The sequence below is a fragment of the Athene cunicularia genome (genome assembly GCF_003259725.1).
Source record: "Athene cunicularia isolate RWA chromosome 2 unlocalized genomic scaffold, athCun1 chr2_part1, whole genome shotgun sequence".
NCBI lineage: Eukaryota > Metazoa > Chordata > Aves > Strigiformes > Strigidae > Athene > Athene cunicularia.
Genome location: NW_020799095.1, coordinates 71670641 through 71693875, shown reverse-complemented (window position 1 = coordinate 71693875; position 23235 = coordinate 71670641). Strand labels below are relative to the sequence as shown.

Here is a 23235-nt window from a genome sequence, read left to right as displayed (position 1 = left end):
TTATACTTATTTCCGCCTAACATCCCCAAATTATACATGGTTTCAGTAGTTAATATACAACTCTGACATATAGACAACCATCTTAGACTGAAAACAAAAAAAAAAAAAAAAAAAAAAAAAAAAAAATGAGAGTGGGAAAGAAAATGAATGAATGAATGAATGAACGAATGAAGCAAACGAGCACTGATTAAATGAGATGAAGTAAACAAAAATCTGTTAGGAAAGGTTTAGTCATAGCTTATCCCGTAGTGGGCTATGGTTATGGAAAATATGATCTCTTGAGGTTTCTTCCTGAAGAATTCTGTGGCCTTTTAAAAAACATTTTCGCTATTTCATGTATAAAGCATCTCCTTCTAATCTGTGATCTGGTCTTGATTAAGGATAGGTAAATTAGTTCAATTCTATGAATAAATCACAATCTAACATTCAAAGGTAGCCTTTATAAAGGGTTGAAAAAGAGTAATTTTTTAGGGAATCATTATTTCACTGTATGTCAGCAACACTTGATTTATCTCACAAGTGGGAGCGCTGAAATACTACCACAACACATTTTTCTTGAGCCAAACAAAATCTGAAAAAAAAATAATCTTGTAAGAGAGTTTGTTCTAGCTCAACTTTAAGAGGTGTAAGGTTTGATAAATAACAGATTTATCCATTGTTTATGTTTCTTAAAACAGCTCTTTATATTTATGTTTATGATTAGCACCCATAAGACTATTCTTACATTAAAAAAATAACGTGTGATCATACCACTAATCCTGGTATTTAGATAATTTATCATGTGCTAATTACTCTTCTTTGCTAATAATATATATACACACACATAACAAGGACATCTTCTGTGGTATTCTGCATATATACTTCATGTACAACACAAGCTCATCAAGAGAACTTACCACTTTTGAAAACAACAACAGATGTTTTTACTGAAGTGAGGCTTAATTATAGAGGAACATTTTAAAAAAGAGCATATTTGGAATTCATAAGGATACATACTTAATTGTTATATGTGTCCTTTTGTCTCTTGCCCATTATTCCAACAGAGTGGTGAGATCTCAAATTCTTAGGGTTCCTCCCATTAGCAGGGGTTCCATCTTTTATCCTTTTTAAGAAAAGCATGACAAAAGCTTCTTCTTTCCCTTTTAAAGCTATCAGACAGCATAAAAAGGAACAATGCTAACGCTCTTAGACATCCGTACTGATGGATACTCTAAACCCAGTATTTTATTTTTTTAAATATTTTTGAAAAGGCAATGTTAAAACTGTGGAAGCTGTCAGACAGCAGGACTACTGAACTCACAGGTAATATTGAAAAAGTAACAGTACTGACTCTTCTTTAAGTAATGCTCCTTTCCGCTCTTCTAGCAATCTGAAGATCTCAGAGAGGTGACAGTGTAATTTAAATTAGGATCATTCATTCTGGTTCATGATGGCAGCTGGTAATGTAATGGCAAATAAATGGTGAAGCTAAAACTGATTTGAAGTTTTACCCTCTTTTCACAGTCTTCATGGTTCCAGCTCTGGCTGTCAGTCCCATCTCATCAATTTCTACTGCACATAATTGTGCCTTGTACTTTCTCCCTCTTTTGCCTAATTATTCACCACAGCTCACCTGTGGCCCTTCTTGCTGCCCTGAGTCATGAGAGGATGCACCACTTGCACTGCTACTCACAGGAGACTTGAGACCTAACCGTATCCCAGAGCAGGCAAAAAAATCACTTTTGTCCATGAAGGGAGTACCCTACAACAGTGCTCTCTGCTCTTCCAGCTCCTGACTCCAGAAGCTGTCTCCCCCTGCTGCCACCCTGCCCTTCAGAACACTATCCTATTTGTCAAGGTAGAGCATCACTTTCCCCTTTCTTAAAAAAAAAAAAAAAAAAAAAAAAAAAAAGCCAGTTTAATTTATTTTGCATCTGTGAAAGCAAAACAGGAAAAAATCAGTAAGCAGCCCCAATTTAAAAACATTAACAAACAGAATAAAGGAGCTCTACAGAAGATAATATTGAATGTAAAAAAATATAGGAGAATTTGACCCATAAAAATATTTTTGACATCTTTGACAAAACAGGGAAAAAATGGAACAGTAAAATTTATATAAAATATAACATGGTCCATATATCATGGTCTTCTTGTAGCACAGCTCCAATTAGTTTAACTAGGAAAAGAGAAACTCTTCTACTATGCACATTTTATTTTCCAGTCATATGGTTAAAATCTGAGTTGAACTGGGAATCACTTCTTTTCCCACATTTGGAGGTTCATAACTATATACAAACAAATGCGCTTAATATCGTTTCTTGTCAGGAAACTAAATTCACTATTAAAGGCAATAAATCAAGACACTGAAAACTCCCCTAATCAACAAACATGATGGATAATTAATTAATCAATTAATCAAGTTGTATTTGTTGTACATCTCACACTCATGATTAATCTAGTCACATAGCTTCTCAGTGTGTCCTCTGATGGGCATCCCAGCTCTGAAGAATGGGCAAACATTGTCCCTTTACACTCTTTGAAACTCCCAGTGGATGAATGACACGGATTTTTTTACCAGTTACCTCACCCAGGTCCTGCTGCCTCCACATAATAAAAACCTATCAAACAGAAGTCAATTCCAAGTTTAGCTTCTGCTAATCAGCTGAATGTTAATAAAAAACATAAACCAATGCTGCAATGCTCAGGAACCTTTCTGAGTTCATTCAGGGTTTTGCAAAATTCCCAGAAAGTAGACATACCAATTATGATAAAGCCCAAAGATTTTATAGTTTAATTTCATTTTTCAGAACTATATCTAACATTTCAGATTTGCAACTGTTCTAACTTGAAAGGCAACAAGAAAAAACAATCTAGGCAGATCTTAGAGATCTGTAGATATGGGAGCTTCATAGGAATTATAAAAAGTGTTCTGCATAGCCATCAAAGACAAGTCATTTTATTTTCATGGGTGAGCGTTTTAATTTATTTCAAAATTCAGACATGTCTCATATAAGTAATGTAAAAACCTAAAAATATCTATATGCTTGCAAGGAGGACAGAACTGAAAGAGCTGACCCAGATCAGAAGGCTTTCAAAAAGTGAGGAAATAACCTGAAGGGTGACCAAACAAGTTCACTGTAATTTTATGTTGGAACTCTGGTTGATCTGAGATTAATCCATACAGACACTGCATAGTGACTACTTGGGTAAATTCTTTCAACACTTGTACTTTCTCTTGCTACTGTAACCTGCGTTCTGTATTTCCCACACACTTTTGACACACATGTTTTCTAATGAATAACAGAAGAGAAACAATGTTCTTCACATGTCATTTTTATAACCACATGTGCTTCCCAAAACATCTTACTATATGAAGCTGATTCATGATCTCCCCCCAGGAGAGTTTCACAGACTAAACTTGTAAATGGTTTCTGTCACAAACTCTTCAGAGGGTGCATGAAATAAACAGCAACTAGGACACAGACCTCAACATAAAATTATGTTGTGTAAAATTGTCCTTGATTCTCTAGAGATGTGGCAAGATCTTCAAATAGAATTTAAAGAACAAATCCAATGATTTGCCATTTACATCAGCTGAGAAGCCAGTCTGTGAAAGTCAGATTATTGTCACATTAGCATGGTTTACTAGAGCTGTTCAGAAACTCAGTATAACCTTATATAACTCTTTAATATATTAATATGATATTAGATGTCATTAATTACTATATGAGATGTTACACGTACAGTGTAGTAAGCTGCAGATCTTCAACACTTTACTGTTTTGCTAAATCAAGACAGTAGAGATACAGATTTCTCTCTGCACAATATCAGCACATAGAAGAAAATGAGGAAATTGTAGGTGCAGAGCCCTCTTTTACACTGCATGACTACCTGTTAATTATAGGCTTCAGTGGAGTAACGAACATTTCAGAGTACAACACTTTTTGCTAATTCCCTTGTTTTCTGGTCTTGGATTATGCCTTCAGCCATATTTGAGTAGATGCTGGTAACAAGTCTGCATCTGCCTGATGTAAAAGCATTTGTGTGTTGTAGTGCCAAGAGCCAGGAAAACTGACTGCCTCTCCATGTGTATTCAGGGGGTATATGTTAGAACAAGCAGTCTGGAAAGATGCAACTCAACTGAATCAAAGCTGAGGAATAAACTTGAGAAATAATTACCTTTTTTTTATTTCTTTTTTTTTTTTCTTACTTTTCTATCAGGCAAATGTTGGGATGGGAAGAACAGACTTCTAGTTACATGCTATTGAGGAACCCAGTTTACTTCCCAATGCCTCGGTTGAACTCTTCATAAATCTTAAGTTTCAGAAGCATGCTGTGAAGGTCAATTAACTAATATCTCTCAAGAACCTTTGGGGAGTAGAATGTAGGCAATACAAACCAAAATCTTTCACCTTTCTTTCTAACTTGTTTCCAATTAACAGTTCATGTAGTTGTAATACATTAGTGTAATATTGTCTCAAAACATACATTATCTTCATATTTAGTATGCTTCAGAATGAGAAAGGTTTGAAGTTCATCAAACAGCTTTCATTTAGCTTCTAGTGCCCACATAAATACACTATTCTGTTCACACATTAATGTGATCTTTCATGAGCTGCCACATAGAGCTGAGGTAATAGGAAGATTCAATCATCTTTTAGTCTCCAAAGAATGCACATGAGGTCAGAGCAAGGTGATCTTTTAGAGTCACAGGTGCAACAACACAAAGAAAGATTAAAAGTAGCAAATACAGTTATGAATTGCTCGAAACTGGGAACTGCAGTCCTAGAAATTTCAAAAAGTGAATTCACCTGAATAACGATGAGTAAGAAGAAAGTATTTATGCAGAATCTCAACAGATTTTAAAGTCTGTCTCCATTTCCTTAATAGCATTGCTGATGGGGGAGGGATGCAGGTGTTAGAAAACTCAGTAACTATTGACTGGAAACAACTCAGCAGATGGGAATACCATGAGAAATGAGGAGCATTTCAAATGATTATTCAAGGTAACATGGAAGGGCTGACAAACTGGAGCACTCTCTCCTTTCTGTAAACTGACACACTGAGAATATTCTTCTTCATTTACTTGGTATTCAATTTGTTTAAACCTTGCAGACAATATTTCTTGGAGGAAGAGTATTGTCATTTATATGTTTCCAGTTTAATAAACCAATATTGCACCTACAGATGTACTATGGGGATTACATTGATGAAGACAGCTGCTAAACAGCAGTGAGGTTTAAGTTTTCAGGGTTTTTTGGTGGGGAATAATACCAATTTTAGAGATTAGAAATGGTCCTAGAAATTCTGAAGAAACATTTTAAGTTACAAAAGTAGCTTACTACTTAGTAACTACCGAGCCAGAAGAGAAACTTTTACATTTTCCCTAGGGTAGCTGTACAGTTTGGTATTTGTATCATGTTTCCACCCAGGGATTTTTTTCATTATGCTTTGCTGCAAAAGGCTGCCAGAATAAAACACCGTTCTCTGCTAGAAAATAAAATCAACACAAATAAATGCCAATATCCTATAGGTTAGAATACTTCTGAGACATGAAGCAGAATGTCTGTTTACTGTGTAAGTGGTCAGCACAAGCCTTGTGAACTACTTAAGTTCTGCTGAAATAGAAGCTTCAGAGATAAGGATTACTTATATTACTGTAGGATCTTATCGGTCCCATTTTTTTCAGATAATATGTAAAATACATACTAAGATCATGTCTTTTCTCCAAAAGCTACATCTAAACACATACAAAGAAAAAAAAAAAAAAAAAAGCCATAGTAAGGTCACTGTGTATTGCTACTCAATAGTACATCGCTTCTGTGAAAGAACCAGGAACATTAACTTTTTGACTTCCAGTCAAGTACATTTGTACATGCTGCCTAATTAGGTGACATGCATTTCTTCTGCTACTATTAACCACTGTAATGACCATCAACATCCACAGTGAAGTCAGAGACGTCATTATATTTTAGGGACACGGAAGTGTCTCTTTAATAAAAACTACTGCTTTCTGCAGTGTATTCACCAAGGGGAAAATGATACATAATAGATGAGAGACAGTATAGTACAAGTTAAAAGTTAATAGTTATATTAATAAGAAAATGACCACAACTAAAAGCAATTACACAATCTTCACATCTAGCAACACTTTTTCAAATTAAGATATAGGAGGAAGAGAACTCCTGGTACCTCTCATTTAGGGTTCCTACATGAAAGATTCTCAGTGGGATCTGATTTTCTGTAAGTACCAAAAACCTACTCCCTGAAGTCAGAACTAGAAACAAACAAATCAAACAAGCCAACAACATGATTAATTTCTAAACAGTGTACTAAATTGGAGCCACTGAGTATCATTAGTCACTTCAACGATCGAAGGGTTTCCCCACAAACTGTACCTAATGTTATAAGCAGTACTACCATGCATGTATTTCAGCTTTTACCTGGAATCTACATCCAAGTTTTACATGATCCTTATGATTAATGATTTAAATAAAAACAAACCTTGAATGTGTCACTGTAAATTGCCAGTTTGCTTTAAGTATGAAAACTATCTATAATGAATGTGCTCCTTGTGCTCTGAAAGAAACATGTCACTGATTTCATATGATATAGAGGAAAAATGGAGAAAGTACTTCCTCCAAATAAAATGTAAACCAAGACTTGCCCATGCTATTACAGAAATGTAAAGGAAAAGTTATCTAATAAAGGAGGATAGACTGGAAATGCTGAATTCATTAGTAATAGTCTCTGACATAGTCAAGCTTGGAATAATATTTAGTACAATAACAAGTGCTTGTGATACGGGTGTGTGATTGGCAAGAGTGATTTTTGATAGCATATATTTGAACTAAAGCTCAGCTATATATTTATGGACACGGAGCTCTGGTTTCTCAAATGCACAGATTTTCTGTCAGACTGTGGCTTGCTCTTAATCTCCAAGTGCCATGGTTTCTACTTGCTGAACTACCTAAATTCATTATCAAGAGACTAATTAGGAACACTGGTGTAGCATTAAACATCAAAGCATCCTATTCTAAGCATGTGTCAAGCTTGTGGGAAGGAAGGAAGGGAGGGAGGAAGGAAGAAAAAATAATTTCTGATTCACATTCCTCACACTACTCATGACTGCCTAGGCCACGATACAACATGCTTCACTTCATCTCTTTTCAGTCAGAAGAGCCCTCCCCTACTCAGGTGTTCCTCATACTACTTCCAAGAAAGTAAAGCAATCCCTTCCCATAAAAAAAGCCCTGTACTCAGAAAGACAACAGCTGTAAATAAACATTGCAATCCCAGAACTGAAGTTGTTAATTGAAAATGTGGAGCTTTCCAAAAAAGGTGACTGTTTGATTGTCTGATAGATCACTCCTTATACAGAAGCTGTTCCGTACATTAAATCAGACTTGTAGCCCTTCTCAGAAATGTTTGTTTTGCAAGACTGGGGAAAAGGATAAGAAAATGAGAAGTATGCTTTGTGTTTGAGACACAGGTGCAGAATCATACAATAAGATACTTGGTTGTGGGGTTTTTTTTCCTTCCCTAATCATTTCTATTATTCACTTTGTTCACTGGATTGTTTCTAAGCACTCAGCTAATGGAGGTTTATCTTAGATCTCATACAACCTTACAGTCTTGCTAATGAGTGGTAACCATCAGCTCAGTTAAATCTGCTTAACTCAGCTGCTGCTCATGGGCCCTGTTCTACATTTATTCATATTGAATTTCAGTCAGTCTTGGAAGAGCCCTCTGCTGCATTTTTTTATGGTTGGTCTTTGCCATTTTTTCTTCTCCATAGCTTAGTATAATCAATGAAATTTGTCACCTGTCTATTCACTCTGCTTTCCATAATAGTTTAAAATGTTATTGGTTTTCCCCACATCCAAGGTTTTGTGGGGTTTTTTAGGTTTGGGTATTTTTTTGTTTTGTTGGTTGTTTTTAGTTTGCTTCTTTGCGATATTGATATTACTGCACACTTTGGACCTCAGATACCAAAGCAGTTTTATATATTAATATACCAAAATTATTGGGTTAGGTATTTCTTCTGGGATTACTGCACCAGATACATATGATTAATTATTGTTCCTTTGCTGATTTGTCCTATAGCCTCTTCTAGAGTTCCTCAGTTTGAGACTCTTCGTTTGATGAATTCTTCATAAAATGACTGTGCCATGCTCCCCAAGGTCTCACATGGTGAAGAGATTTTAAAAGTTATTTTAGCTTTCCTGTCTTCTTTTGCTCTCTTTACACCTTTTACACCCCAACTGTCTTTTGGCACAAGTCTCTGGTAGGCATTCTCATTCTGATGTTTCTAAAGATTTTTATTTTTTTTTATGACTGAAAGTTTTCCTCAAACTTTCTTTGATGGGTTATTGTGCTTTACTATTAACATGAAAGATTTCTCAGTCTTTTCTATTTCTCTCATTTGGAAACAAGCACACTTTTTTAAAAACTCCCTATTTTCCCTCTCTCCAGTGCCATTTAGTCATTCCAACTTCCTTTAGTCCTTCACATCTTTCTGGCAGGTGCTTTGCATTTGCTTTAAGCATTACTTAAAACCACATTTAGCTTTAGTTCTTCTTTTGGAGATTTGATGGCTATATAATTTATTAAGTGGTTATTTATTATGGTTAGACCCTTTCGATACTAGAGTTCGACCTCAATGTAAAATTTATCCTGTCTTCTAGGGAGTAAGTGAAGTCCCCCATTACTGCTGCATGTTTCCTGTGTTTAGAAGCTATCTGAACACCCTCAACATGTCATCAGCAACTTTGTTATTCTAGCTAGCAGGGTAATGACAATGTTCTTGTAGTTTTAATATTACATCTGAAACATCTATATAGCTTTTTTATTTCTTGAAATAGTTAAATTGTCATGATTTGACTCAAGGCTTTCAAACAGAAAGTATTCATATATCAAGGGTGTGCAAACACTGCTGCTATAATACTTTACAAAGTCCAAAATTATACCTCTTTAAGAAACTGTTGATTTTTACAATTAAAATATATAATTAGTATTAAGTAGTAAAATAAATATAGCAATACAATATATCAAAAAACTTATTAAAAATGTACCACGCATTCCAAAATAGACTGTATTTATATTAATTATAAGCATTTCTATTTGTTTTGTAAACATACACAGAAACCTCTTCCTAAAGAGGCTCTCCTAATTTAAAGGAAGGCTTCTGTTTGTGGATAGCATCCCTTCTATTATCAACACATTATCATGAGAATGGCTGTTATCTCCTTTGACTGATATGAAAAGATCTCTGCAGCAGAACTGTAATTATTGGTATGTCTTTTATACAAGACTTGAAAAGCTGTATTATTTATACTGATACCTTAAGTATTGAGTATGCTAATTCACTGGAAGATAACAAACCAAACCAGTATGTTTTGGCCACAGTTAAATGCACAGATAACTGATACATACCTGACAACAAAACAGACAAGGACACTCCAATACTCCATGCCACACAAATTAATTAATACAGTAAACCCAAGGTAAATCCCAAGTGTAAATTTATGAATACAATTACCCCTGATGACTGGGCTTTTTTTGTTTGTAACTTAATGGAAAATTTCAAACTATCGTAAGAGGAAAAGATTAAGATTTAATACAAATATTCAACATATAGGGCAGCTACACTACTCTTGAGTAATAGACTTAGAACAAGCTCTTCTGCTGAGCTTATTCCCCAAGTCCTTTAATAATACCTTACTACAGAGAGACATCTTTGTAACTGTCCTATCTCCTACCTTGAACAGCTCTGTATAGGTAACCTAACTTTTAGAAAACCTCATCTAAATTCTGGAGAGAACAGACTCTTTAGCAAACGGACCCAAGATTATAGGAACACAAACACATCACTTCTGCACTTTCTTTCCAAACAAAGGTGTTTGTGTTCTTTTCACTGTTGTTTAAAATATGTTAAATTGCAGCTGATAAACCTATGGGAATAATTATTTAAATTAAAACTAACTGCTTGTCAAGAATGAACAAGAACTAACCTGATAAACAGAAAAAAAAAAATATAGAAGGAAATCTGAAATAGTTCTTTCATGTTTTACAGGCGGGTGTTTTCCACTAAAAAAACCCAACCAAACAAACAAACAAAAAAACCACACCACCCAAAAAAAAAAAAAAAAACCAAAACACAAAAATCCAACAAAATATTGTGTATTTTAGAAATGAAATATTTACAAAGGTGATTAATTGGAAAATTCACCACTGTGATTTCAGTTGCACAGATTTTGTGTTACATGGGTAGAAACAATGGAGAAGTTTTAAATTTAAAAATTAGATCTCCTGCTTTACTTATTGCCTGACAAATTGTTATTGTAATTAAAAAATGTGCATGTGTTCTAGAACACAAACAACTAGAATTTGAGTGTTAGACATAATTCTGATACAACTGAAAGATGACATGTGGGCAAACTATCTAATAAGGCAAAGGAACAATTGCTGAGAAGACAATACATTCAAAATCAATATGAGCAATTAACTTTAGTTCTGTACAGAAAACACCATGAAACTAACCCTCTGCAAACTCCACTAAGAGCCTAAGTATATTGCAGGCTCATACTCACCTTTTTTTCCAGCCATTTTGAGATAAAATTATATATTGCTAGACCTGAAATCCCTATTCTTTTATAGCCACCTTCACCTCTAGATCTCTCCCTGCTAAAGCATGTTCTGCATGGTTTCATTTGTCACATACTTCTAGATGGAAAAAATGAGAAAATACCTAACTGTGGTGATGTGCATTCTATTTGCCTAATTACCATGTTCATCTTCCTGCAGTTTTTTAAATCTTTGTAATTTGTTACAGAGTAAATAGGGTTATTTAATCTAGAGTTTCAATCATTCAACAGAAGTGATCATGTCATTGTATAAAGAAGCTAAGTAGAAGTCTGCTAACATTTCCTTTTATAAATACATCTCAAATGAGTTCATAAATATACTGAATAGCCAAATGATGCAGCAGAATCTTCAAAAAGACAAGGCATGTGGACATGAAAAGTTACAGGCAACTGAACTTGAATAGGAGCCTGTCTTAAGGTTGAGAAAGTACTTGAGAAGTAATTGACATGCTAATTCATGCTTGAGTTTGTCAGCATATCTTCAACTTCATCACTTATTAAGATTAGCTAGTAAATTTCCTCAAAAATGAAGTTACCAAATTCAAGATGAATATAAAAGGAGGCAGAGTGATGTTTATTTCCTCATTACCACATTTTAAAAATGTAATTGACCCACCTCAACTTTTGCGGTGGGTTTTTTTTAATACAGAAACTGAGTATTCTTTGAATTTTACATAATTTTGACATAATGATGGACAGATTCTGTGCATACAGAGTACGGCATAAGTCAAAGGTGCAATTACAGAGAAGGAAAGTTGTATCACACCAACTTCATGGTGGGCTGACCTTGCCTGGCTGTCAGATGCCCACCAGGCTGCTCTCTCATTACTCCTCCTCAAAAGGACATGAGCAGAAAATAAGAGATGAAAAATAGTTTGTGTGTCATAAAGACAGGGAGAACATTTATCAGATATCATCACGGGCAAAACAGACTCGACTTGGGGAAAATTTAATTTATTGCCAGTTAAAACAGATTTGGATGCTGAGATACAAAGAAAGACAAAAAAACCCAAAACCACCTGCCACTATACCCATCTCCCCTTTCTTCAGGCTCGCCTTCACTCTATCATTCCTGATAGGGGCTGGGGGCTGCGGCCATTCCGTGCCAGCCCCTCCGGCCGCTCCTTCCTCCGGAGGCTTTTCCCCGCTCCAGGCCGGGGCCTCTCCAGGGGCTGCAGGGAAACCCCCGCCCCAGCAGGGCCTCTGCCGGGGCCGCAGGGGCACCGGCACACTGAGGCAGTTACCTTCCTGCTGCACACAATGGGATTCATAGTAAGGGGATGAGGATCTTTTATAAACTTAGTCAAATTCCATTTACGGGTCCATAGAGAATAAGTCCTGGGTCATCTATTTTCCACCAACTGGAAGTAACACCGCAGCAAGAGAACCTGCCCTCACTTCAAAGCAGCTCCAGAAAAGGGCCACAAATTGCTATGTTTTGTAAAGGTCATTATGAAAGCTAGGAAAAGTAGTAATAAACCAACAAAATATCTAGCTTCCAGAAACGTCATGGCAGTCATTCAAGTGGAGGAATCAACGAAGTAATTCTGAGTTTGATACCAAACTATGTTTATCTAAGGAAACATGAACTGTATTAGAAGCAATGCCCATTCAAGGAAACCTCTGTGTGTGTACCAATACACGTGTGTTTGGGCACACACCCCTTCATGAGTGCCCCTGGTGCCTGTGGCTTTTGGAGACATAGACAATACCAGACAAAACTGACAGAAACTTGAGGGTCACAGGGGATCATCATTACCTACAAGCAATGTGAAGGAAAAAAAAAAAAGTTAGATGAAGAAGTCTATTATAATCTAACATCACTCTAAGTGTCCTGACTAAAGGAAACAGTGTATTAATAAAGACCAGAAAATTTGCAAGGGAAACCAAACAACAGCAGGAGAAGAATTCTCAGAAGTTCGTCAGTGACCACACTCCACGTACCTGTGGTTTTGGGTAATCATTGTATTCCTTCCTTTCAGACATTATTCATTTACTCTTTAATACAAACAAGTAATAGGTACCTTACATTGCAAAATAGCCTAAATATCGTACAGAAGCACAACTTAAAATACCTATCTAGTATTCACTTCGGCCACAAACTCAGTTACTTCATCTTCTAACTCAAAGTTACTCCATTTGACTGCATGTAACACTGACATCTCATTTTAAAAGCAAAAGCGGTCTGTCAAAAATCTTTAGGATACACCACAGCTGTAAAGGATTAATTTCTTCATAAGGTGAATTTAAACTCATACTATCCTACACCTGTATCCCTCTATGATTTTTGACATGCACAAAGCCTGTGTGGGCCACAAAATTAAGACTGTCCACACTGCAGGTATTTCCTAAATTTTGACATTTCAGAAACATAATGTGAAGAAAGAACTTGGTAATCTGTAGAAATTCTTGAGTTGTTACAGAATATCAATATAGTAACATCACTGAGGCTCTGTGTCAAGAACCAGTATTATTAGAGTTAAGATTAGCAAGGTCACTTTACATAAACATGAGAAATCAATAACATTCAGTTCCTTTCCCTTAAACCTCTCCAGTAATTTAATCAACAGATAAGTGTAGATGTTTTACATATAAACATCATATTCCTCACCACCACTGACAGGTGATATTAATTTTGCCAGTGGCATAGCTTTTCTTGTCTTCACTGACCTTCTAGTCAAAAAAAAATGTTTGTTATGCAAAAGTATAGTTTGCAGTTGGTCAGCAACAAAAAACCTACTAACATACAAAGAAGCAGCCACCCTGAAAACAACAGTCAACTTCAGCAATGCCGAGCTTCTACCCCAGTGTTAAACAATATCATTTAATAAATGAATAACGTAAATAGCTTAGGCAGGAACAAGGCTGTTTTTTTCCCCGAAAAAATACTATTGAAACTTTTAAGTGAGAAATGTCAGTTCCACCTAAAAGACGTTGGTTTCATGAGTATAGTGGTTCAGTGTAAAGAACATGTAAAAGCCACAGAACTTCAGCTGTGGGTGTGTCAAAAGCATGAAAGGGTAAAAAGTATAGAATAACAAAAGAATGGGTCAGGTTTTTGTACAGAGTTATTCGGTCCACAAGAATCGCAGGGAAGATTAGATCACTTTGACAAAATTATTTTGAAACATTAATTGAAATAACAGCCTCCACATAGCAACCTGATGTTTAGCCATATTGAACTGACAGACTGTATAAACCTTTCTCACAGAAAAGCAGTTATTACTTTGACATATTAGATTTAATATTGCTGTTTTGATGTGAAAGACCAAGTTTCTTCCTGGTGTAATTCCACATTGATTTAAATGAAGTTAAACTTTATCCTATGTTTTTGGAATAGGACTGAACTTCAATGTTCATGCTTTCATGTTTGTTTTGTTGGTCTGTCAAATCAAAATGCCCTTGTCAGTCTGTATATAGACATTTACTGTTGAAGGACTGCAATGCAAGTACTGTGATTCAGGAAACATCAGATACAGCTGAACATGCTGGAAGAAAGTCAGACCAATCAGGCTGATGAAAGCACCCTCTTCCCTTGAGTTTGATATTCCCCCAAATAATTTTTGAATGTTTAGAGATTCCGTTTTTAAAATAATAAATAAAACCTAAAGGTCCACAGCATTCTATGACTTGTAGAATTTGAGTAATGTGCCCTCAGTCTCCCAAAAGAAACCAAATAGCAGTTGTTGAATGATAGGGTTGCTATCAGCATGGACGTGGCAAAGGAGGTTGTGCCAATTGAACTCAAAAAGAATCAAGTACACATGTGCGCACTTTTATTTTGAAAAGCTTTTGGGTTGTCAACAATTCTGAATTAGCTTTTTGTAAAAAAACAAAACAAAACAAAACAAAACAAAAAAAACCACAAAAAAACCAAACCAGTAGAAAATGAGATGGCTGACGTGATACAGGACTTATAATGTTGCTCAATACTGACCTCAGATTTGATGACAGAAGTTAAGATGGAGAGGGCACATTTCCCTTGTTTCTTGGTAAAGCTGCTCCCTGAACAAGTGGGAGGCAGACAAGAGAATAAAGAAATAGGCACTGTCCTATATGATCAGTGTTGGGTTTCCATCAACTTCAATGGCACTGAACCAAAATGTTATTTACAAACAGTAAGGGTGACAAGAATTAGGACCTGAGAGCAGAAAAGCATAAAGATCAAAATAGATAAAAATACTGTAAAGTCTGAGGTTAGTGGCCTAACACAATGAAAGTGCTGTAACAAGGAAGATGATTTTCCGTAATCAGAGAGCAGAAAACCATAAACACCGAAGTAAATTGATAGTACTATAAAATCTGAGATTAGTGACCTATGGAGAAACTACAACAGGGAAGATTTTTTGGTTTTTGGTTTTTTTTTTTTTTTAATTGAAAGAGACCTTTTAAAAATACAAATCTCTACTTTTTCTGTGCAAACATCTATAATCTCAGTCTTTCATGGATTTCCTGAAAGGTTCTTTGAAAAAAGCTGGAGCTATCTGTCTTAAATAGAATTAAAAATTGTGAAGCCAAAATCTTTGCTGAAATGTTATGTGTATTCACTCAATGTTGGTCTTCCCCGTTTCTAGGAGCCCTGGAAGAATTAAAAAGTTAATCTCTTTTACCCTAGACACATGAAATATGTGATTTTGAAGCTTGCTGAGCCAAAATCCCTCACCTTTTCTTTTTACTTTACTTTCTACATAGGTCTAATAGAGTATAAAATTTTAAAGAAGCAACCAAAGTCCATAAAAGAACAGAAAAAATCTGTGCTTGCATATTGAAGTTGTTATTGCAAACACTTTTTTACTAGCTACAGCGGAAAATTATTTCATCTAAGTATATTTTTTTGTGCATCTAGCAACCTAAAAGGTAGAAAATGAGATGCACGATATTCTAGATGCTGATTATGCCACTTGCACATCATTTTACAGACATGAAAATGACTAATAACCCATGTGCAAAATCTTTAGACTATAACATCTACACTTTCCTTTCCATTTTCTTTATCACAAAAGAAAAACACCTTTTTATCAGAATAAATTTTGGAAGTGTTTGCTTATGTTCAAAATGCTGAAACATCTGATACGCTTTATTTGATGTGAACTTCTAACATTGAATATGAACATTTTAATTGTAAAACCAGTTTTGTTTCTTCCTTAGGACTTATTCTGAAGTATACATATTTTCCCATTACTGTCATTAAACCTGAGATATGAAATTGTCTTGATATGATCAGGAAAGATTAGATTCACTCTTCTGTATTAGAACTCACTTATTGCAATGACATGTCACTGTATTACTTTGGAAAAGAATTCTGAATGACATCTTTTATGCTGTATTTCTGTTTTCAAGAGTAAAATAAACAATTAATATAATTGCTACCTTGAAAATCCAGTATAACACCTGGGATTTCTTTCCTAATCCAAATTTCAGTACAATCATTTCAGGACATTTTAAAAGCTGGTACTTTTCTCTTCCCTTTCCTGTATTCACATTCATTTAGAACTGTTCCATACTTCCTAATCTCCCCCATCAACACAAATCTGAAAATGTTTTTTTTTTTAATTATAGGTAAAAATGTAAGAACTAAGTGTCACTCCCCTTATCCCCTTAATTTGTGAAGAAAAATGCAGCTGAAAAAAACTACAAAGTTGAATGCCTGAAAAGCCATTCCTATGTATCCTTAGGAGGGCATCTGAAGTGCACTAAGAGGTATATGTTCAGTATTTCAGAGATCCAAAGTGTCCGCAGAGAAATCAAGTGTCAGTCTTGTTCATTATATTCCTCTGCTATTTCCTCTAATAGGATGACTCACTCACCCTCAAACCAACACTGATCTTCCCTTTACCACTGCACATTTACTTCTCTCTCCAAAGTATAAAGGACAGTGAATATGTAGTTATGACCTGATTCTGGTACAACTCACTTTTAAAAAATGTCAGAAGGAGCGGATCTGCTGGAGACAAAGAGGCATGAAGGTTCAAAATGAACAAAATATGGACTGAAACATGTAGTCTGTTTCTCTTCTTTCCTAAAATTATTTTGTGTTATTTGTTTTCCATATCTTGACATTATAGAAACTCGAAGCATGCAGAAAATGCGAGAGAAATGCAAACTCTATCAGCCATAGCAACAGAGAAGTGTTACAGCTTGAAGCCCTACAGCACCATTTTTTCCACATTTCCTCAGGAGAATGTGCATTGCTCTGAGCTGGTACAGTCTGTACCCAGCTCCTCACGAGGCCAAGATGCATTCACTAGCCCTGCCCCTTTCAGTGCTCACAGCTATGTGTTCATTAGAATAGTTTTCAACAGAGAGATGCAAAAGACAAAAAGTCTTATATAGATAAAAGATCAGTTATCTGGATTCAAGCTGCTTATCTGAGACAAGGATATTTGTTCCCATTTAATCAAATTTACTGCATGCGCACACACACACACACACACATATATACTTGCACCCACAGATGAGTGGTCTGTCAGAACTAGCATTATCAGATACTACCGATCATTGGGAAGTTTTCAAGAAACCCTCCTCATTTTAGAAAAAGAATTTTTTTTTTTCTTCATACAAAACTGGTTTTGGAACTCTTTATTTAGGAACACATACCCTGAAACATTTAATACTTACTTCAAGTGCAACAGAGGGAACCGATTCAGTAATCCCCAAACCACAGAAAATACTTAACACCTACAAAAGGATAATTTTTCATTTGTATCACAACCTCATTTTTTCAAGACCTATGTTTTGCCATGTTCCTATAAAAACCCTCTGAGTATGGCTTAATTTTTTAGAGATTTCCACTCTCCAAATGACATATTTTAAAGAAAAGAAATTACTGAGGAATGGGGATATGCTTGATATTAAAATGTAATGATGACTTGTTGTCCTAACACTTGCTGTATAACAGATGATGGCAGTATATTAATCCATCCTCTTGACAGTCATTTCATGATAAGAATGAGAAACCTTACCATTTTCATTGCAGGCCTACCCTATTGTCCTCAGTGTGCATTTCCATGACAATGACTGTAATCATTATAACAGCATTGTACATAATGACTCTGCCTCTGTGATGTTACTCCCAAATTGGGTGTGAAAAATGTGAAAGGACAGATCTCAAATGGCAAAACTCTCACTACTGAAGCAGAGTCGTCTACAGAATTAATAATTGACAGAATTGATAGTGTGCTGCCACCAAACAGAAGCCTGGAATTAAAGGGCATGTTCACATAGCCTGCCTTCATAAATTGAGGTGCTTTGCATGAAAACATCTTGTCAAATTAAAGGCACGTAGAATGAGACCTCGATAAGATGTGTACAATTAAACACAACATCAGTAAAACATCTGTTTTTTTTCAAAATAAAAAGGAACTCGTGCACAATGAACAATACTGACATTTTGCTAATTATTAATATTATGTCAGTCTCAGGCAGACTTTCCTTTTTTTCTGAATTAAAAATATATGCCTGAGCTAATATGATTGATCTTTGCAGTAAACCAGGTCACCAGAACCATTACAAAAAAGACGGTAAATAGAATACAGATGCTTTTAAGTCTCACAAAGCTTCTGCAAAGATGAGCTTACTAATGTGAAGTACTCAGAGTAGAAAATGATGAATACCACAGGGAATTCTCTGAGGAAAAGGGGAGAGAAACTAGTAAGTACAGAGGAAGAAATGTCCTCAAACAAGGCATGTAGTCACATTCTGACCACGAAGGATTAAAAGAAATCCTATTCATTGATCTCTGTAATTGTTGCATTAATACAGTGGTCAGAGGATGAAACAAAATATATAATGCTATCATAGGAACATAAAATTGAAAGGACCATCCTTTAGCTCACTGAATTCAGGCCTCAGTTGTTGCATGTAATCACATCTATAAATGCTTTCATAAAGACAAGCATGCTTGAAACCCCTTCAGCATTTTGTTTCCACTCTTCCTATCGGAAGATTCTTTCAAGATCTCATTTATTTTCTTTTTGCCATCCTAAATTAAGTCATGGCTACCAAACCCTATTTTTTCAAGCAAAAGCTGAATCAACTTAAATAGCACTTTTCTTTCTCTTGTGCTTTCTTCTGATACGTAGTTATAAAATAATACATGCTCTCCCCTATTATTTGTGGGAGTAATTAAACATATTTTATTCTCCACCACCACCCCAACCATAGGATTTAATTTTCTCTGTATAGCTTCATATAAAAAATTATTTTTCTTGGCCAGAAGTAATCAGAGCAGTAAACAGGTTAACATTATTTTTCACAGTGGCTTCAATACCACTTTGTTCTGATGGTCTCAGCTTTTGCATCTTAGTATCATATTTACCTTCTCTAAGGTATGACAGTAGAGGCAATAACTGATCTGGTGACCAGATCTTTCTCTTCCTCTGTCCCTTACACCTGACAAACCAGTAGTATATAACAGAAATTCGTGTTACAGTTCTGTAAGAGCTTTATCACATTGTGGTCCTGAGGTTTATTCTGTATCTCCATATTCAAATCTTATTCATGCTATCTAGCTCTTTCCAGACAATGTTTTGATTCTCCTGCAGAGCTCTTCATCATCAAGAAGTTTGTGAAATGTTTCTTCTATTCCAAAATCATTCATAAAAATGTTAATCAGCCTAAGATATGTCTGGAAGCATACCTTCTCATCCCCTTACCCATTTTAAAGGCTTCTCTTTCAATGCAACCCACTATCTCCATTTAGAAAGGTCCTTCCTCAGTTTACTTTTCCTGAACAAATCCCAACAGTTTTCAGTGTGCTGAAATAGTTGGTATTTTACTAAGGTTGGCATAAATAAATAAATTTTTTTTGGTCTTTGTGTTAACAGCATCTTAAGTACAGATGCTCCACTTGCTATTTTTAGTTCAGATGATACTGTTCAAATTTGAAAGCCCTTGCTACTAGACATCTGTGATTTCAGAAGCTACTGGTTTCCTTCGATATTTTTCATACTCTATGATATAATTTTCAGGATTCCCAACTTGAAGGCAAACTAAAATGAAATAATTTCTTTTCCATGCCTTCAACCCTATTAATCAACTTTTTTCACCCCTCATATTCAATGTCTTCCTCCATTTTCATTAAGGAAATTAAGGTTCATGTAGATTATGTAATAAAAAATTCTATCATAATGCTGAAAGAGTATTCAGGGGGAGAGAACCTCCATCTGTCATACATCTTGCAATAAAGCTATATATACAGTTTTGTGTTATTTTAATGCAGATTCAAAACCCAAGTTATACAGACAACATTACACATGATAAACCAGACTGGCCAGCCTACAACTGCATCAGTATGAGCTTTATGCCTTGAGCTCCCTGTATACGTCAAAACATAAATCCAGGGCTTGTTCTCACAGGCTTCTGACGAACTGTAACAAGCAACACACCTTCTGCTTTGTTTTATGAAGAAAGTCACAGAGGATTTCCCTGTAGAGGCGTCCTTTTCCACCCTATCCTCAGAGTGGAATGAATACCCTATGGAGCCTAGACTGTATAATATTCCCTGAAGTAGAACAGGATCTTATTCTGAAATAGTCTGGAAAAGTCTTTAACAGGGACATATTTAAGCTCCGTGCAATTGGGGTTCTAGAATTGGATATAAGAGGATCAGCTGCACTCACTCCATGTTTAACTGAGCTCAGAAGAAATGCTATTTTTTCATATTTTAATATCTTCATCCTGTTTACTCTTATTTATCCTTTTCCTCTGTAATAAACACAGAAAGTATACATAGACAACTGGCAAGTTCACCGTGCATATTTGTAACAATCCAAGAGGTGTCCTCCTCTAAAAAAAGGAGGTGCCATCTAAGGAGATACCTGGTTTTCCTCTATCAGTGCCACATTTCAGGGGATGGGAGAAACAAAATCCAAACCAAAAAGACAATGACCTTACCTTTCCTACATACTGAGGATCTGGTCCCATGTGTTCTTCTAAAACAAAGAACTGATTCCACACCCATCCACGCTTGGGACGATGATGCACTTCTGTTTCGCCTTCTACATGTTTGGTTTGATTTCTGGTCACCTTGATGGAGCCATGGTGAGCAGCTCCATAACACCTCTGCACAAAACAGAGACAAACTAGGACTGGGCAGATACAAGATGTACTTGTAATTTTCATGGTAGGATAAGTTTCCTGTTCAAGGTTTTCTTTCTCTCGTCTTTTTCAGCTGTAATCCTTTAATAAGTTCCCGAGACAGAAGGTGAAGCCTGGTTCAGAAATACAGTCCAAAATGGGTTTTTCTGCTTGTTCATTGTTTAGCTGCCCATTTGGGAAAGCTCAAATTATATTCACATTATGAAAAGCTGACTGGAAAAATTGATATTTCTTCTGAGGTCTTCACAATAGAGTTCCACAGCCGACCATTTTCTATCTAATAGGGAAAGAAAAGAAAGCCACTTACTCATCACTAAAACCAGCAATTTTCAGGTTTCTGACCTTAGATTACACTCACAGCTGTACTAACCAGTCTTTCAAAGATTCTCATTGTAACTAAAATTTCTTCTCAATCCTTCCTGTAAAAGTGTTTTCAGATTGTTTTTATTAAAATACCTTCAGAATTAGCATGGCTCTTCCAGGCTATGAAAACATTCACATTATTAAAAAGTGGATGATTAAGCACAGTTCCTTTGACCTTTACCTGCAAACCACTGACTTGGTCTGGCAGTAAAATAAAATCTCTGCTACGGTGTCATTAGCTAGATAGTGACTGTTAAGTCATTTCAAGTAAGTTCGATCTTCTGTACACAGAGATCCAACATGGTAAAAAATACCAAGGCTATGATGGGTTTCCAAAGAAAGCCTCCAAAAAGGGCTTTGAGGATTCTGAGTCAATATTAGAGCATACTGACAGGAACTTTCAGTCAAAATGTGCACTTTTACACCCTGTGCTTTACATAAATTCCAATTAATGTCATACCAGAACCTCACAAAATTATTTCAGTCTCACAGAAAGTACAGGTACTGTTGTTTAGATGATCAGCATTGTTTTTATAAAAGCATCCAAGTTCCCAGTGACAGTATTTCCTTAACTTCAAAAAGGAAAATGTAACCTTTTATAGTACAATAGTAAAACACAAAAATATGCATGGAAATTGACGTAGCACTTAAAGCAAAGTACCTTGAAAGAAATAAAATAACTTTTAATCCTCAGAGAAATAGTTACCCTAAGGTAACTGTTCAGTTATCTGAAAATATCAAAGATCAGTAAATCAGGAGTCTCAAAAAATATAATTAAATCTACAAAAATTAGAACTGTCTTCCAATATTGGCTTTGAGTATGATAAAGCCAGTACAGGTTATGTAAACAGAAACAAAATAAAACTAATTTTGGTTTTAAGTTTTACTGAAACCCAACAGAACAAATTCAAAATTCTGAGAACCAAACAAGAAATTAGAAATCAGATGGAAAATTACTGCAGTGAAAGAAAGCTCAGGAACTGTCTTTTGGCTACAGATTTTTTTTCCTTTATGCTTCTTTCAGTCCATAATAATACTGGAAGCCTAACCAGGCTTTCTTCTGTATTAATCTAAGTACAGTTTCTCATCAGAATAATGGAAGAATACTTCAAGACTGATACACATTGGAAATACGTGGAAAGGACATATTTTCCATTGGTATTACTTAGTTCAGGACAGTTATGCCAAAGTATAGGAAGAACTGCAGTCTCTTGAGGCTGGGAAAGAGGTCAAAAAGAAACTCTATATGGTATTTCCCACTGAGGAAAGAAACTTTTAGACATTTAGTATTACCCTTTTATTTCCATATCAATGTAATCTCCCCTCAATCCCTACGAATACCAAGCTATTGGTCTGTTAAAAGCCTCATATCCCATTTCAGAACAGATTCATACAACATGATGCATTATTACTTTAAGTACAAATTTGATTTATTAGGAACTTTTCAGTTAAATGTTCTATGAAGTCTAAGTTATATCAGGTGCAGAATCCAGACATTCTGGGTCTCACATTTTTTTCTAACTATATACTCTTCTTTCTTGCTTTCCTTGCCTTTCTGCATTCTTTACTGATTCTCACTAGAAATCAGTTTTTGCCTTGAGGCATACAATTTCCTTCTAAAGTTTTCTATATTTACAGATGAGCTATTTAAATAGGTTAGTCATTGTTATACTTCAGATGTACATTAAAATTAAGCAGTACCTCACAAAATTATAAGGCTGCAGTTTTATCCATTCAAGTATTATTTTTCTTCCCTTTGTTTCCATCTTGGGAAATGCCTGGAAGCAGTTTATAAGACTATAAGCAGTGTATAATAAGTTAAAAATGGTATATAAAGTGCATTGAGATTTCTCAGAATGGCACATTTAAAATGTATTTGAAATTATTACTACTGAACTTTCCTTTATAAAAACTGTGGGGATGGCGGTGGTGGAAAATTCTTGCCTGATAAAAGAGTAAATATAAATGAGTGCAGAAGATACCAAAAAACCAAGATTTACTATACATACTTTTGTTCCCCCCCCCCCTCAAAATTCAGACACAGAAAATACTTAACACCTACAAAAGGATAATTTTTCATTTGTATCACAACCTCATTTTTTCAAGACCTATGTTTTGCCATGTTCCTATAATAGACTTGTATTATTGC

At 35.4% G+C, this 23235-nt stretch overlaps 1 protein-coding gene across 15 annotated transcripts in view; it reads right to left on the bottom strand.

Annotated features, from left to right (window-relative positions):
• Window positions 1–23235, bottom strand: part of CDH18 (cadherin 18) — a 578978-nt gene that overhangs the window by 178797 nt on the left and 376946 nt on the right. For 11 of the 15 annotated variants that reach the window (XM_026842282.1, XM_026842297.1, XM_026842283.1 and 8 more), the window contains one exon: window positions 20520–20996. In XM_026842282.1, coding sequence (XP_026698083.1) covers window positions 20520–20747 — 228 coding nt within the window. In that variant the 5' untranslated portion in view covers window positions 20748–20996. Of the gene's footprint in view, window positions 1–20519; window positions 21001–23235 lie in introns of all 15 variants that reach the window. The other 4 variants (XM_026842284.1, XM_026842286.1, XM_026842294.1 and 1 more) reach the window with 1 other exon arrangement.